The 13,134-nt window shown below is 38.5% G+C and overlaps 1 protein-coding gene across 1 annotated transcript; it reads left to right on the plus strand.

Annotated features, from left to right (window-relative positions):
* The first annotated feature begins 5,040 nt into the window (after positions 1-5,040).
* On the plus strand, positions 5,041-10,579 carry ocm4.5.L (oncomodulin 4 gene 5 L homeolog). The gene is given in 5 exon segments (NM_001174007.1): positions 5,041-5,070; positions 5,579-5,646; positions 8,092-8,224; positions 9,195-9,304; positions 10,157-10,579. Coding segments are annotated over 4 exon segments (330 nt in total). The 5' UTR covers positions 5,041-5,070; positions 5,579-5,585; the 3' UTR covers positions 10,183-10,579.
* The last annotated feature ends 2,555 nt before the right edge of the window (positions 10,580-13,134 follow it).

The following is a 13,134-nucleotide window of genomic DNA, read 5'->3' on the forward strand; positions in this document are numbered from 1 at the left end:
ATAATTCTAAAATTCAACTTTGATAAATAACCCCATAAGCCCCACAGCCTGACACAAGCTCAATATAAAGTACCAGTGACAAAGTGTCCAGATTTCCTATTCAGGCCTGGTATAGAGACTTCTGTGGATAGAGTTACCCCAAGACCTCTCTGCCTGGCCTAGAGCTGGTAACAACCACTGTGGACAAGCTTTGCATATGCAAATTAGGGGCAGGAAAGGAAAAAGTGGAAAAAAATCTTCTTTTGTGACGAAAAAGCATGTGATTTCCCTACCCGCCCCTAATTTACATATGCAAATTAGGATTTGGTTCAGTCAGGCACAAGGAATCGGCCGAATCCAAATCCTGCTGAAAAAGGCCGAATCCTGTCCGAATCCCGAACCGAATCCTGGATTCGGTGCATCCCTAGTTTGAATAGGTATTTACTGTACACAGGATATGATGTCTCTGACATAAGATTGAGGAAGATGTAGCTTCATTTTATCAGTCGCCAGGTCTAAGGTGGCGAAGGAAACTCTGGCGAAAGAGGTGACGTTCTGTAAAATTTGTACGTTTACGAAGTAATGATCGTTAGCCTCAGCTAAAATTCGGCTTCCTATAGGGCGAAACTGTGCTAGCGACGGTCTCTTTCACTAGCGAATTATCATCATCGTCATTAATTTATATAGCGCTGTCAAGATACGCAGTGCTTTACTGCAGTTATAGCAAACAGGGAATAAATGGTGGATAACAAACAAGGATTACAGAGTACAATTATCCTCTATGCCTGTTAGTAAATGGTCCCTGGGGATGTGATTTCTGGCAAATTTTCACTTGCGACAGCCACTTCGTCCATTAATAAATCTGCCTCTTGAATACACAAGAGTTCTTTATTCAGGTGGGTCGGACAAATGTCAGAGGTTGAGAGGAATATTTCCCTTTCTAACCTCTAGAGCAGCTCCTCACACATGGGAGGTAGAAAATGTAAGGGATGATGGGAGGAATTTACATCATGCACAAGGATTAGAGGGTTTACAGACAAGGAAATAAACACCTGATAATATGACATTGGTCACTAGGTGGCAACATAACAATATGTTTGCATGTAAACAATAAAACAATTACAGCATTTTAAACATAATGAACAACTGTTAACGACCAGGCCAGCACACTTCCCACCTGGTTATCTGTCAATTCTTCTTTGTTATAAACATAACAGCAGTTATGAAAAAGCAAACTAAATCAGTAAGTTCCATCTTAAAGGGGTTTTTCACCTTTGAGATAACGTTTAGTATGCTGTAGAGTGTGATATTCTGAGATAATTTGCAATTTATTTTCATTTTTTATTATTGAAGGTTTTTGAGTCATTTAGCTTTTTATTCAGCAGCTCATTAATTTGCATTTTAACCAATCTGGTAACTAGGGTCCAAATTACCTTAGCGACCATGCGTTGATTTGAATACCAGACTGGAATATGAATAGGAGAGGCCTGAATAGAAGGATCAGTGATAAAAAATAACCATAACAATACATTTGTAGCCTTACACAGCATTTGTTTTTTAGAGGGGAGTCAGCGATGCCCATTTGAAAGCTGTAAAGAGTCAGAAGAAAAAGGCAAATAACTATAAAACTATAAAAAAATAAATAATGAAAAACAATTCAACAAGTTGTTTAGAATTGTCCATTCTATAACATACTAAAAGTTACCTTAAAGGTGACCCCCCCCTTTAAGTCCAGACTTAACACTTTAAATTCCGTAGCATTATCATCAGGTTGAAAGGCTTTGATCCTGTCTGAGGTCTGAGGTTTGCCTTAGAAACCATACCTTGTGCATACCTCGCAACTGTCCCATTTTTCACAGGACAGTCCCGATTTTGACAGCTCAACCCGCAGTTCCAGATTGTTAATGAAATGTCCCAACTTTCTGTTTGATCTACTGCTCTGAACAGCGAGAAAAAGATACAAAGTTTCTAAAATGTAATGAAATTAGAGGTTCTTGGCAGAGAGTCCAGAGCACTCAGCGCCTGCATTTTGATACAACTGTAAATATTTAAAATAAGTAAGTATCTTGGGAGAACTGAGACCCCCATTTGAAAGTTGAAAAGAGCCATAATAAGAAGGAAAATAATTGTAAAACTATAAAAAAGAAAAAATGAAGAGCAAATGAAAAGTTGCTTAGAATTGCCCATTCTAAAACATACTAAAAGTTAACTTAAATGTGAACCACCCCTTTAAATTGCAATTCACCTTCATCAGCAAAACACATTAAACATTGTCCTGAAAATCACAGAAACGTGTTTAAACTTTCCATAACCAGCCAAATTTTGTAAAATGGACATGGTATATGGGGGTGTGGCCATAAAATGGGTGTGGTCAAAAAATTTTGCCGCTGTGCTCGCAACAGATCTTTTTGTCCCTATTTCCATTTTCAAAATGTTGGGAGGTATGCTTGTGTCCTATTGAGCAGGTTGATTTGATCTATTGGTATAGATGATAGACCATCATCCACATTGAAGTCTTTCTCCACAAAGTGTGTAGCATCTGCCCTGAGGAAATTCCTGTGGTCCCCTCTTACAATAAAATAATGGAACATCTGCTGGATATCAGCTGTGAAAACAACTGGCTTTCTTCTGAACCTCATAACGTTGTTTGTTAGGTTGGGAACAGTAAGAAGAACATCTTTGAGAGACCTATCTTGATACTTGACACTTGGGTCGAACACCAACTTGAGTTGTTTTGGTTTACATGGGTAGTACATGCCAAAGGAAGGTAGGTACCAGCATTCATCATGTCCCTGTAGTGGTGGGGCTAGTTCAGCATGATCATTGTCAAATATATTCTTCTTAAAGGGAACAAAGTGTTTTTTTACTTCATTTCAGGCTTGCTCTAAAAGGAGAACTAAACCCCCTTGCTTTTAAAAACCCCTACCGCCTACCTGCTCCCCCCTACACAGGTGTTAACACCAGTAAATGCCCCTAAGCCTGTAATTACCCCTCGTTGCAGAGTAAACACAGTTCATGGGTGCTTTGGTAATCTTCGGGTCTTCTTCCGGCACTACGGTAATTTTCGGCACTTTTGGCGCATGCACAGTTATCACGAAGCGTGACTGCTCCAACTGCGCCGATACGGCACTTACTTAATGAAGATTATCGAAGCTCTGAAGATGGCCCCCGTGAGCTCTGCTGTGCTGACTCTGCAATGAGGGATAATTGCAGGTAATTACAGATGTTAACACCTGTGCGGGGGGAACAGGGAGGGGGGACTATGGAGGGTAGGTGTAGGTGTTTTTTATTAGCAAGGGGGTTTAGTTCTCCTTTAAGGGTTCTCTGCAGTGAGGCAAATCTGGACATAGTTTGCTCACTACTGTTTGAACGTTTGGTTTGTGTAGTGAGGAATGGTAAGGGTGCAACCCAACTGTTAGTTACCTTTAAATAATTCAGTGTTGATTATTCTGATGAACTCTTTGTCTTCACAACAGAAGGCACAGAAGGCTGTCATTATTTGTAGTATGAAATACTGTATCCCCAAAGTTGTCATCACAACAAATAGGAGTGACACTGGGGGCTGGTATGATATGCTTAGGATTCTCCTTCACCTCGAAAAGATGAGGGCATGGTCCGAAGTGAGTTGTCCATCCACTTCCTCAACATATAAGTTTTATAGGAGTCTACTTCAGATGGTCTGCACATTTGGTCTAGGTACTTCTATTACCCAGCCTAAGTGAAGTCTTTGTGCACTGGGAGCATCATAAGAACAATTGCAATGTTGTGGACCTTATGGACTCTGAGAATATGTTTTTCCAACAGAAGTAGGATTTCATTGTTCTTAATGGCAGGAATCTGGTTAGCTAAGTGCCTTAAGTAAGGTTGGGGGTATGCAGCTTCCAGTGTTAGAATCTCCTATCTGTTATTAGATATTTTGTCACATTTTGTTAACGCAGGTAAAGCTAGATGAATTTTACCTTTGACTGAGGAGACAACATACCCATTAGACCTTCTGCCCAGTCTATGCAACCAGTATAGGTATGGAGGGCATAAGGTGATGCATCTCCTTTGATGCTGAAAATCACAAAGAACTGCGGTCTAGCCAGACATCTTTTGCTTTGGTTGTTAAGCATGACATGAGACTTCATTTCTTTCTCTGGTTGTCCTTCTGGATATACTTGGACTAGGCACACCTTGGGACAGCACTTGGCACTAAAACCTTCCCCACATACTTTAATACATGCTGTAGACCTAAAATACAAACACACACAAAATCCACTATCTGCCCTTTTCCCTAAAGTTTCTTGGACCAGCAGTTCCCTATGGCCAGGAACTTTAATAGGTCTTTTGACTGCAATTGGCAGTTAAATACCTAGACACTTTTTTATGCTATCTGAGGGATGTTCAAATGCCCTATTGCACCCCATTCAATGCCCCTACCTTTTTATGGTCTAGATTAAGTGCAAAATTCTGGTCATTATCTAACAAATTTGAGTCATCAAAAAAAAAAAACATACAGTGGAAAGACATGCATGCCAGAAAAACAACATAGCTCATAATGCCATAGCAATGACTTAGCCATGGTTTTAGTGTTGTATCTCTCATGAGACTAGATATGGAATGCCAGCTCCATCGTCCACTTTTTTTGCGGCCATGCATGGACATACTTACACTGTCATTGATTATTCCGTAAAATGAATGTACAGTATATGAGGATAAGATTAGATTATATCACTCTAACTGAAAACGGATGCAAAGAATAAAAATAACCATCACCGCAATTGATTTGATTAATGAAGTTTGAAGCAATGACGTTGGCTTTCCACAAAGCCTATACAGTGTATGGGATTCCCTTGTTAATCTGTTGTACAAGAATGTTCAAGAAACAATTTACATTCCTGTGGGATATAAATACCTTAGTTACTAGCTTGCAATTTTTTTAGCTAACTGTCTGAGAAACTGATCTGGACAAGGTCTCTGGGTTTCTGTATATGGTTATGGGAAATACCTACAACCTATATAAGTAGAATCCTACTGCAAAGACTTTCAGAAGCATCAATACTGAAAAGATTGTTCATAGCCGTTTGCTCCTGTTGAAGAGGAATTCAGGTGAGTTTTTTGGGAAAACCCTCACTTTTCATTTTTTAATTTTTCATCTGGAAATAGGAGAAGTATGAGAAAATGGACTTAACTATGGAAAAGGAAATAACTGCTAGGAAATAATGTCTACCCAGAACTACTGCAAACATGAGGACATCAGATGTCAATGACTTCTTCTTATCATTCATATCCTACAGCTTATGTCACACGTGAAGTTTTGTCATCATAACCAATAAATATTGGTGACAGCTGTATAGGGTTGCCAATAGGCCAAAAGGCCTGGTTAGTTAAAATGTTCTTGATGACAATGTAATTAATAGGAAAAAAACATAAACTATAGGAAGGTGGATTGCAACCCTAGCTTTGTCGTGGATTGCTTTTCAGCATTGCCAATGGCACTTGGTATGTTTGAGTGCACAATTATTGCCTGAACAAACATCCATTATGAGTATGGCATAGCTACATAATTGTTGCCCATATTCACAGATGTTTTTTAACTGTGAATATTGCTCCCTAGATTTACTATGGCATTCGGTGGTATCCTGAGTGAGGCTGACATCTCTGCTGCCCTGCAGAACTGCCAAGGTATGATACTTTATTGAGTTATTATGCAGCTATTGTATTCTCTTTCTATTTGGGATATTGAATCCCTTCTGTAAATGTTACTGGGGAAATTGGCCTCTAAATTAACTTAAGAGTATGTCATAGATGGGCCTGTTATCAACTTTCCAAATCCAGTCGTAAAGAATATATATATAGTGAATACAGTACCCCCCTCTTGTAAAAGTATATTATAAATTACCGAAGAGTTCCATAAAAACACAAGGCCGAAGGCATGGACATGGAACTCAGAGGTGACTTTTAATATCCTCATATTTTGCAACAGGGGGGACATTATTTATTATAATACACAAGTTTCAGTGAGTCGTGTTACAGAAAACACTAAACTCCAAATATAACTGATGGCATCACTTTTAAAATTATATGCATGGCTCTTATGTATTATATATATATATATATATATATATATATATATATATATATATATATATATATATATATATATATATATATATATATATATATATTATTTTAATCACAGTAGTAGCATATTCATGCCTTTTCCCAGCACTGTTTGGTTGCTGGGTACAACACAGACAGTGTTTTTGCTCATTTTTCTACTCAGCCCAGCACTGCACTACAAAGCTACTGCCCAATTGTAGAGATTACGAATTTAAATCCAGATTATTTAGATTCCAAGCCTGCAATAATAATGCACTTTGTAATGTCTTGATTTTTATGGTATTTAGGGGCTGATTCACTAAGCTCGAGTGAAGGATTCGAATGAAAAATACTTCGAATTTCGAAGTATTTTTTGGGTACTTCGACCATCGAATTGGTTAAATTCGTTCGAATTCGAACGAAATCGAACGAAAAATCGTTCGACTATTCGACCATTCGATAGTCGAAGTACTTCCCCTTTAAAAAAAACTTCGACCCCCTACTTCGGCAGCTAAAAGCTACCGAAGTCAATGTTAGCCTATGGGGAAGGTCCCCATAGGCTTGCCTGTGATTTTTTGATCGAAGGATTTTCCTTCGATCGTTGGATTAAAATCCTTCGAATCGTTCGATTCGAAGGATTTAATCGTTCGATCGAACGGAAAATCCTTCGATCGATCGATCGCAGGATTAGCGCTAAATCCTTCGACTTCGATATTCGAAGTCGAAGGATTTCAATCCGAGGGTCGAATTTCGAAGTATTTTTAACTTCGAAATTCGACCCTTAGTGAATCGGCCCCTTAAATTGTGCAGCTGTTATTGCACATTGCTTAAGTATTCTGTAAAAACTTGTAAATTTTCTTACATTTAGGAAGAGTGGTAGGTATCTTGTTTGGTGGTAGTTGTGGACAAAGTAACGACGACATTTATCAAACATCACAATCTCTTTTAAAAGTTAACAATCAAAAGTATTAAACCTATCCTTCTAACCATAGCTGAATCTTGTGCCTGCACCAATGAGACCACCTTGAACAACTGAACACACAAGAAGCTGCATTTTGCATTACGTAATTTCGGTGATTCACAATGTTCTGGTCATTACAGGTACAATAAAGAAGAATGGGCTCCATTAGCTCATGAGATTCTGTATTATGCAATGCAGAAAAAAACCACTACACAGAAACACAAGCGTAAACATTTGTGTGTAAAGGCCCTAAATCAGTGGCTGTCAGAAGATTCTATAAAGGCCGTGTAGATCAGCAACAGCTGAAGGGCCAAGTGTTGTAAAATCACACTCTGGGGTCACTCTTGATAGAAAATAGCCTGTATGTAAGTGTATAAAGGCATTACTGTAATGCTAAGACTCTTGTGGAACCTAACTCATGGGAATTGAAAGTATGTCTAAATTCATGACCAGTATGACCTTCTTGTATAAGTCTTTGTCCTTTGTATATCCGTTTTAATTACTCTCTCTACCAGAATGTTTTGAATAGTAATTAATAACTACACTTTAACAGAATGTTATGATGTAAGGGCAGGGTCTTCATCCGACAGTCGGATGCATGTAGTTTGTAGCTGCGATGTTTCATAAACTTACATTATATTCTGGCAGCCAGACTGGTCGCCGGCGTTTCCTCTGCCTTAAGGGCCCTTGTAGGTATAACAGTTTGAGTTTCCTGATACAGACAAATATGTAGATCATGGATATTAAAAAGTGGCTATTTAGCTTTTGGTAAACTATAAATGACAATCATGAGTTTCATTCCTGTTTTGCAAGCCACATGGAATTACACCCCTTCTAATGATATATTTTATTATAAACTGTACAGGGCATATGATGCATGTTTCAGGGGGTCCCGCCTCCCTTCCAATGAGGAATGGAAGTGGGAGCCCCTCAAAACTTAAAGAAGTCCAATTCATAATTAAGCAAATGGTTTTAGTTTTGCCTTAGTGCTAGCTCCATTTATGTTGGTGCAGTGCTGTAATCTTCTAACCCTGCTTAAAATCTATTTTTCTTGTCCCATTATTCAGCTGCTGACTCCTTCAACTTCAAAACTTTCTTTGCCCAGTCTGGTCTGAGCAGCAAGTCCGCAGATGATGTGAAAAACGTCTTTGCCATCCTCGACCAGGACAGGAGCGGCTTCATTGAGGAAGAGGAACTGAAGTAAGTAAAAGTTAATACCCACTGTTCATCAAGCTTCGTCTCCTATTTCACGGTGCACGTCCCTTGAGGTCTCCGGTCAGTCCTCCACAATATAAAGAAAAATTATCCTGGACAGCACTCGTTATTGTATCAAAATTGTATTAAATGATAAAAGAATACATCACCCTAATGTGCACATTTATAACAGTGATGTTTCAAGCCCAAATAGGCTCTTTCTCAAGCCATGTGAACAATGGTTTAAATTCAACAGTTTACATTTAACTCATAAGCAATAATATAAATATGTAACTAAAGATTATGGCATGATTATGCTGATATACACAACAGGCACAGTGTGGGCCCCCCAGCATTTCATAACAGGCACCATGTGCCCCTCCCTAGTATTTTATAGCAGGCACAGTGTGTCCCCCCAGCATTCCACAACAGGTACAATGTGCCCCCCCCAGCTATGGTTTTATAATATGGTCTTGCAAATATTTGGTTTGCAGTAGGAGTAATATGAAGTATTGTGGCTGTGAAATATTAGAGGCAGTGCATTCTCAGTTTCTCCAGGAGGGCAGTTAAAGGGCTATTTGTGGAAGCTGAATTACTCAACCAAGTCCTTTTTAATGATTTTATGGTGGATGATGCAGGAACTATTATACTACAGGGCTGCTAGAAGTTACAGATAAGGGTTAAAGATAAAGTGAGTAGCTGTTGAGGAAAGAGATGGTAAGGAGCAGTGGGATAGGCACAGGCAGGGGCCAACGCTTGCAGAGTTTGACTATATCTGTCCCCTCCAGACCCCCCACTACTTTAACATATGCACCAATGAGGATTTATGTGTAACATGAGTTTAGTAGTCTTTTTCCACCTTGCAGATAAAAAAAGGGGATGTTCTTGTTACAAAGTTGGGCAGTAATACAAATAGCCAACTGGTATCGCCTTGTAGTATGTCAATAACTTAACAACTCTTTTTGCACTTCTCAAGGTTGTTCCTCCAGAACTTCAGCGCAAGTGCCAGGGCATTGACTGATGCTGAAACCAAGGCCTTCCTGGCAGCTGGTGACTCTGATGGTGATGGCAAAATTGGAGTTGAAGGTAGGCAATCAGCTGCTAGGGCCAGTTGAAATGACCCAGTATATGCATCTATATTCATGCAAAAAAGGAGAAAAAGGGTTTCTTGGAATATATAACTATATATATTGGGCAATCAACCTCCATAATACTAGTATAAAAAGTGCTAATGTAAATTTGTTATGCATCAATTTTTTTGTGATCCATAAGGAATGCATTGGCCATGCATATTAACACCTTTCTACATCACAGAAAGACCCCTAATCTGGAAAATACCCATGTCTCAAGAATTGCATATAATAGATCCCATAATTGTATTTCAGACAAATACATGAAATACTTGTGGGAGCACAAAAATATTAAATAGTAAAGATAACATTTAAGGCTTAGTTCTCATTTTCTATTGTATTATAACAACAAGGAAATAAATTCAATATGTTGTAAATAAATAAGATGTAGATCTCTTACACCTGAGAAATAGAGTCTGCCTGTCTGATAAATGCTCCAGTTAAAGTCTTATCAGCTAACAAAGCAGACATGGAATACCTCTTTGACAGAGGAAGAACTACAATTAAAAAAAAAACTTTAATATGCCTAATAAGATAAACATGCTTAGATCGCTCTTTGACAGAAGAGGAACTACAATTTAAAAAAAAACTTTAATAGGCCTAATAAGATAAACATGCTTAGATCGCTCAATTTATTGTTATAGTAGACGATATGGAGATGTACTTGAGATGTACAAAACAGATGAAATAATCAAAGAATAGAACAGGCAATATCTTAATTTTTAGTATTGCATTTTTTTGTTTTGGAAATAATCAAATGTATATATATATATATATTAAATATTTCCTTCTTCATTCTTTATTTTAGAATTCCAGTCTCTTGTCAAACCTTGAACATGAAGACCACAAACTTTCATGAAAGATGAAGCTGCAGTATTTTGGATTTTCTTAGTTGAACTGAAAGAAGTGGAACCTGGTTTGGTGGAATGCAAACACCTGGACAAGCAGAGGAATCCAAGGGCTTTGTGCTGCATAGAAGAAATGTTGTCTTCTTTTTGTTCAGTACATTATGTCCCCAACATGGGTCAGGAAACCAGCAATTCATCTAAGAGTTGCCTAATTAACATTAATGATTTTACAGTATTTTTAAAATATTTATATTCCACTGGTCTCTGTTCATATCAATATGACTTTTGTAGATCGACAAGTGTAGTTCATCATTCAATATGTATTGGACTGAGGCAGCACCATAAAAAACTCAAAGCTATCAATAAAACATTTTTTTAATCCATTCTGTTACATGGGTATTTTGTAGGATTGTTCAATCACACAGATTTCATCCCTAGAGTCATCCATGCTAGAGCTCTTCTTAATTCTTATTGCCTCTCTTTCTAACTTCATACGTCCCCATCCATGTTCAGCCATGTACAATATCACATAAATAAAAAGTTGATGTGCCAGTTAGCAAGTTTCCCATTCATAGGGGGCAGATTTACTAAAGGGCGAAGTGACTACCACTGGTGACAATTCGTCAGCATTACCACTTTCAGGCACTTCGCCGATATTTACTAATGTGCTCAGGCGTAACTTCACTAGCGAAAGAGACAGACGCTACTGCTCATTCAAACTCTATCGCCAGGCAAATTTTCGCTCTGGTGAATGGACGTTACTCCACAAATTCACTAAGATGCGGATTTTACTGAATGTTACCTCTTTCACCAGACTTTCCTTTGCCAGCTCAGACCAGGCCAAGTGCATTGGAGTGCATAGATCTTCCTCAATTTTCTGTTACTTACATCATATTTTAGTAGAAAAAAAAACGCTGGCGTCTTTTCCTTTTTTCAGAGTGATTGCCTGCAAAAGTCCTTAAAAAATATTTTTGGGTATCCGGGTTCCCCCATACATTTTCTAACATATGGAACATAAACTATACAGTGGGCTAATGTGTAGGGCATTATAACAACTCTATTTTCTTTATCAAGGTTCCCTGGACTTGTAATTTAATGTATTTTCTGCAACATATACGTCCATTCAACTTTATAATTTCCCACCGTATGCATATTAGCCTGAGCGGAGACCTCTAACGAAGTTGCGCTAGGCATAATCGAACGCTAGAGCATCTTCGCCAGCATTCTGTGCCCTGGACGCAACTTTGCATTTCAGTAAATTAGCGTTGTCTGAGTGAATTTTCGCCTGGCGAAGTGTAGCGATGGGTGCGAAGCCGTCGCTGACGAATGTTTGCAGGTTAGTAAATTTCCCCCATAGTGCCTTGAAAATGTATTTAGACCCCACCAAAGTGCGCTCTAACAGTTTATTATCAGTTAATTCTGGTGGACTGTGGCCAGCTCTTGTTTCACGCCTTGATAATTATGCCCTTCATCCCAAAAAAATGGCCAAAGATTGAAAGTATACATAACTGGTCACAATAACATACATTACAAAAAAAATGAAAGAATGAAAATGAGAACACATTATGAATATTCAGAAGTAATAAACACATTATGAACTTTCGGAAGTCACAAACACATTATGAAATTTCAGTAGTCACTATGTAACTGACTTGAGGGCACTAAGCGCAAACTACTGTATGATTGAATAATTAACAACATATTATCAATAGTTCTTTTCTAAAAGCTGTTTTATACAGAACTATGTAGTGTTTTCTCTGTTCAAAATATGGGTTATTGCTGGCAGTAATGGTGATACCTCTGGTACTTTAGACCCATCTTTTTTACAAAAAATAAAATGAAACAGTAGAAACCATTATGCTGTAGAATATATACATTAAAATGTAGTAAAATTGCCTGAAGCTGGGGTTTATACTAACTGAATTACATTTGATTGGTAAGTGACAACCCCATTAACTTGTAATTGCTCTGTTTTGTCAATACTCTAAGGAGCAAATTCACCTCCGAAAATTCGCCAGCGACGGCTTCGCTCACAGCACAACACTTTGCCAGGCGTAGATTTGCCAGGACAATGCTAATTCACTAAAATCCAAAGTTGCATCCAGGGCGCCTAAGGCTGGCGAAGTTGCGCTAGCATTACTGCGCCAAGCAAAGCGAAGTTGCGCTAGCGTTGCCTAATTTTCATACCGTGGGAAGTTAAAGTACAATGGACTTATAAGTTGCAGCAAATACATTACACTACACAAGCCTGGGAAACCTTAATAAAATAAAATAAAGTTGTTATATTGCCCTGCACATGAGCCCAGTGTATAGTTTATGTGCCATATGTTAGGAAATGTAGGGGGGAAGCCGGTTACCCCAAAAAAAATTTACGTTCTTTTTCAGCCTATCACCCTGAAAAACTAAAAGACGCTAGCGTTTTTTGGGACTTAGAAATACTTTCGACTATTTTTTTAGGAACTCCTATCTACTCTAGTGCACTTCGAAGGCAAGTCTGGCGCAAGAGGTAAACGTTCAGTAATATCCGCATCATGGTGAATTTGCGTAGTTACATCCATTTGCCGGAGCGCAATTTCACCAGACGTTAGGGAGCGAAGTACCACTAGAGTCTATCTTCGCTAGCAAAGTTACACCAAATTTTGCCACGTTCGTCACTTCGCCCTTTAGTAAATTTGCCCCTAATACTCTTCGGGACAGCTGTTGTAGGATGGTAGTGCTGACCAAAACAGGTGATATTACTGTGGAAGGTGAAAAACCTCTAGCTCTTTCTAGCAAAGAGCACCATGAGGAAAATTCCTACTTGACCAATTTGAGGCAATTGGTCATAAGAAACCCCGGAGCAGCTCCTTGAAACGATCTTAACAAAGAAAGGGCTTGCTGTAAAAAAAAAAAGTTTGTGAATGTGTTCCAAACTCAATTGTCTCTCCTTAAGAACCCT

Source organism: Xenopus laevis, chromosome 9_10L (genome assembly GCF_017654675.1).
Source record: "Xenopus laevis strain J_2021 chromosome 9_10L, Xenopus_laevis_v10.1, whole genome shotgun sequence".
NCBI classification, from domain to species: domain Eukaryota; kingdom Metazoa; phylum Chordata; class Amphibia; order Anura; family Pipidae; genus Xenopus; species Xenopus laevis.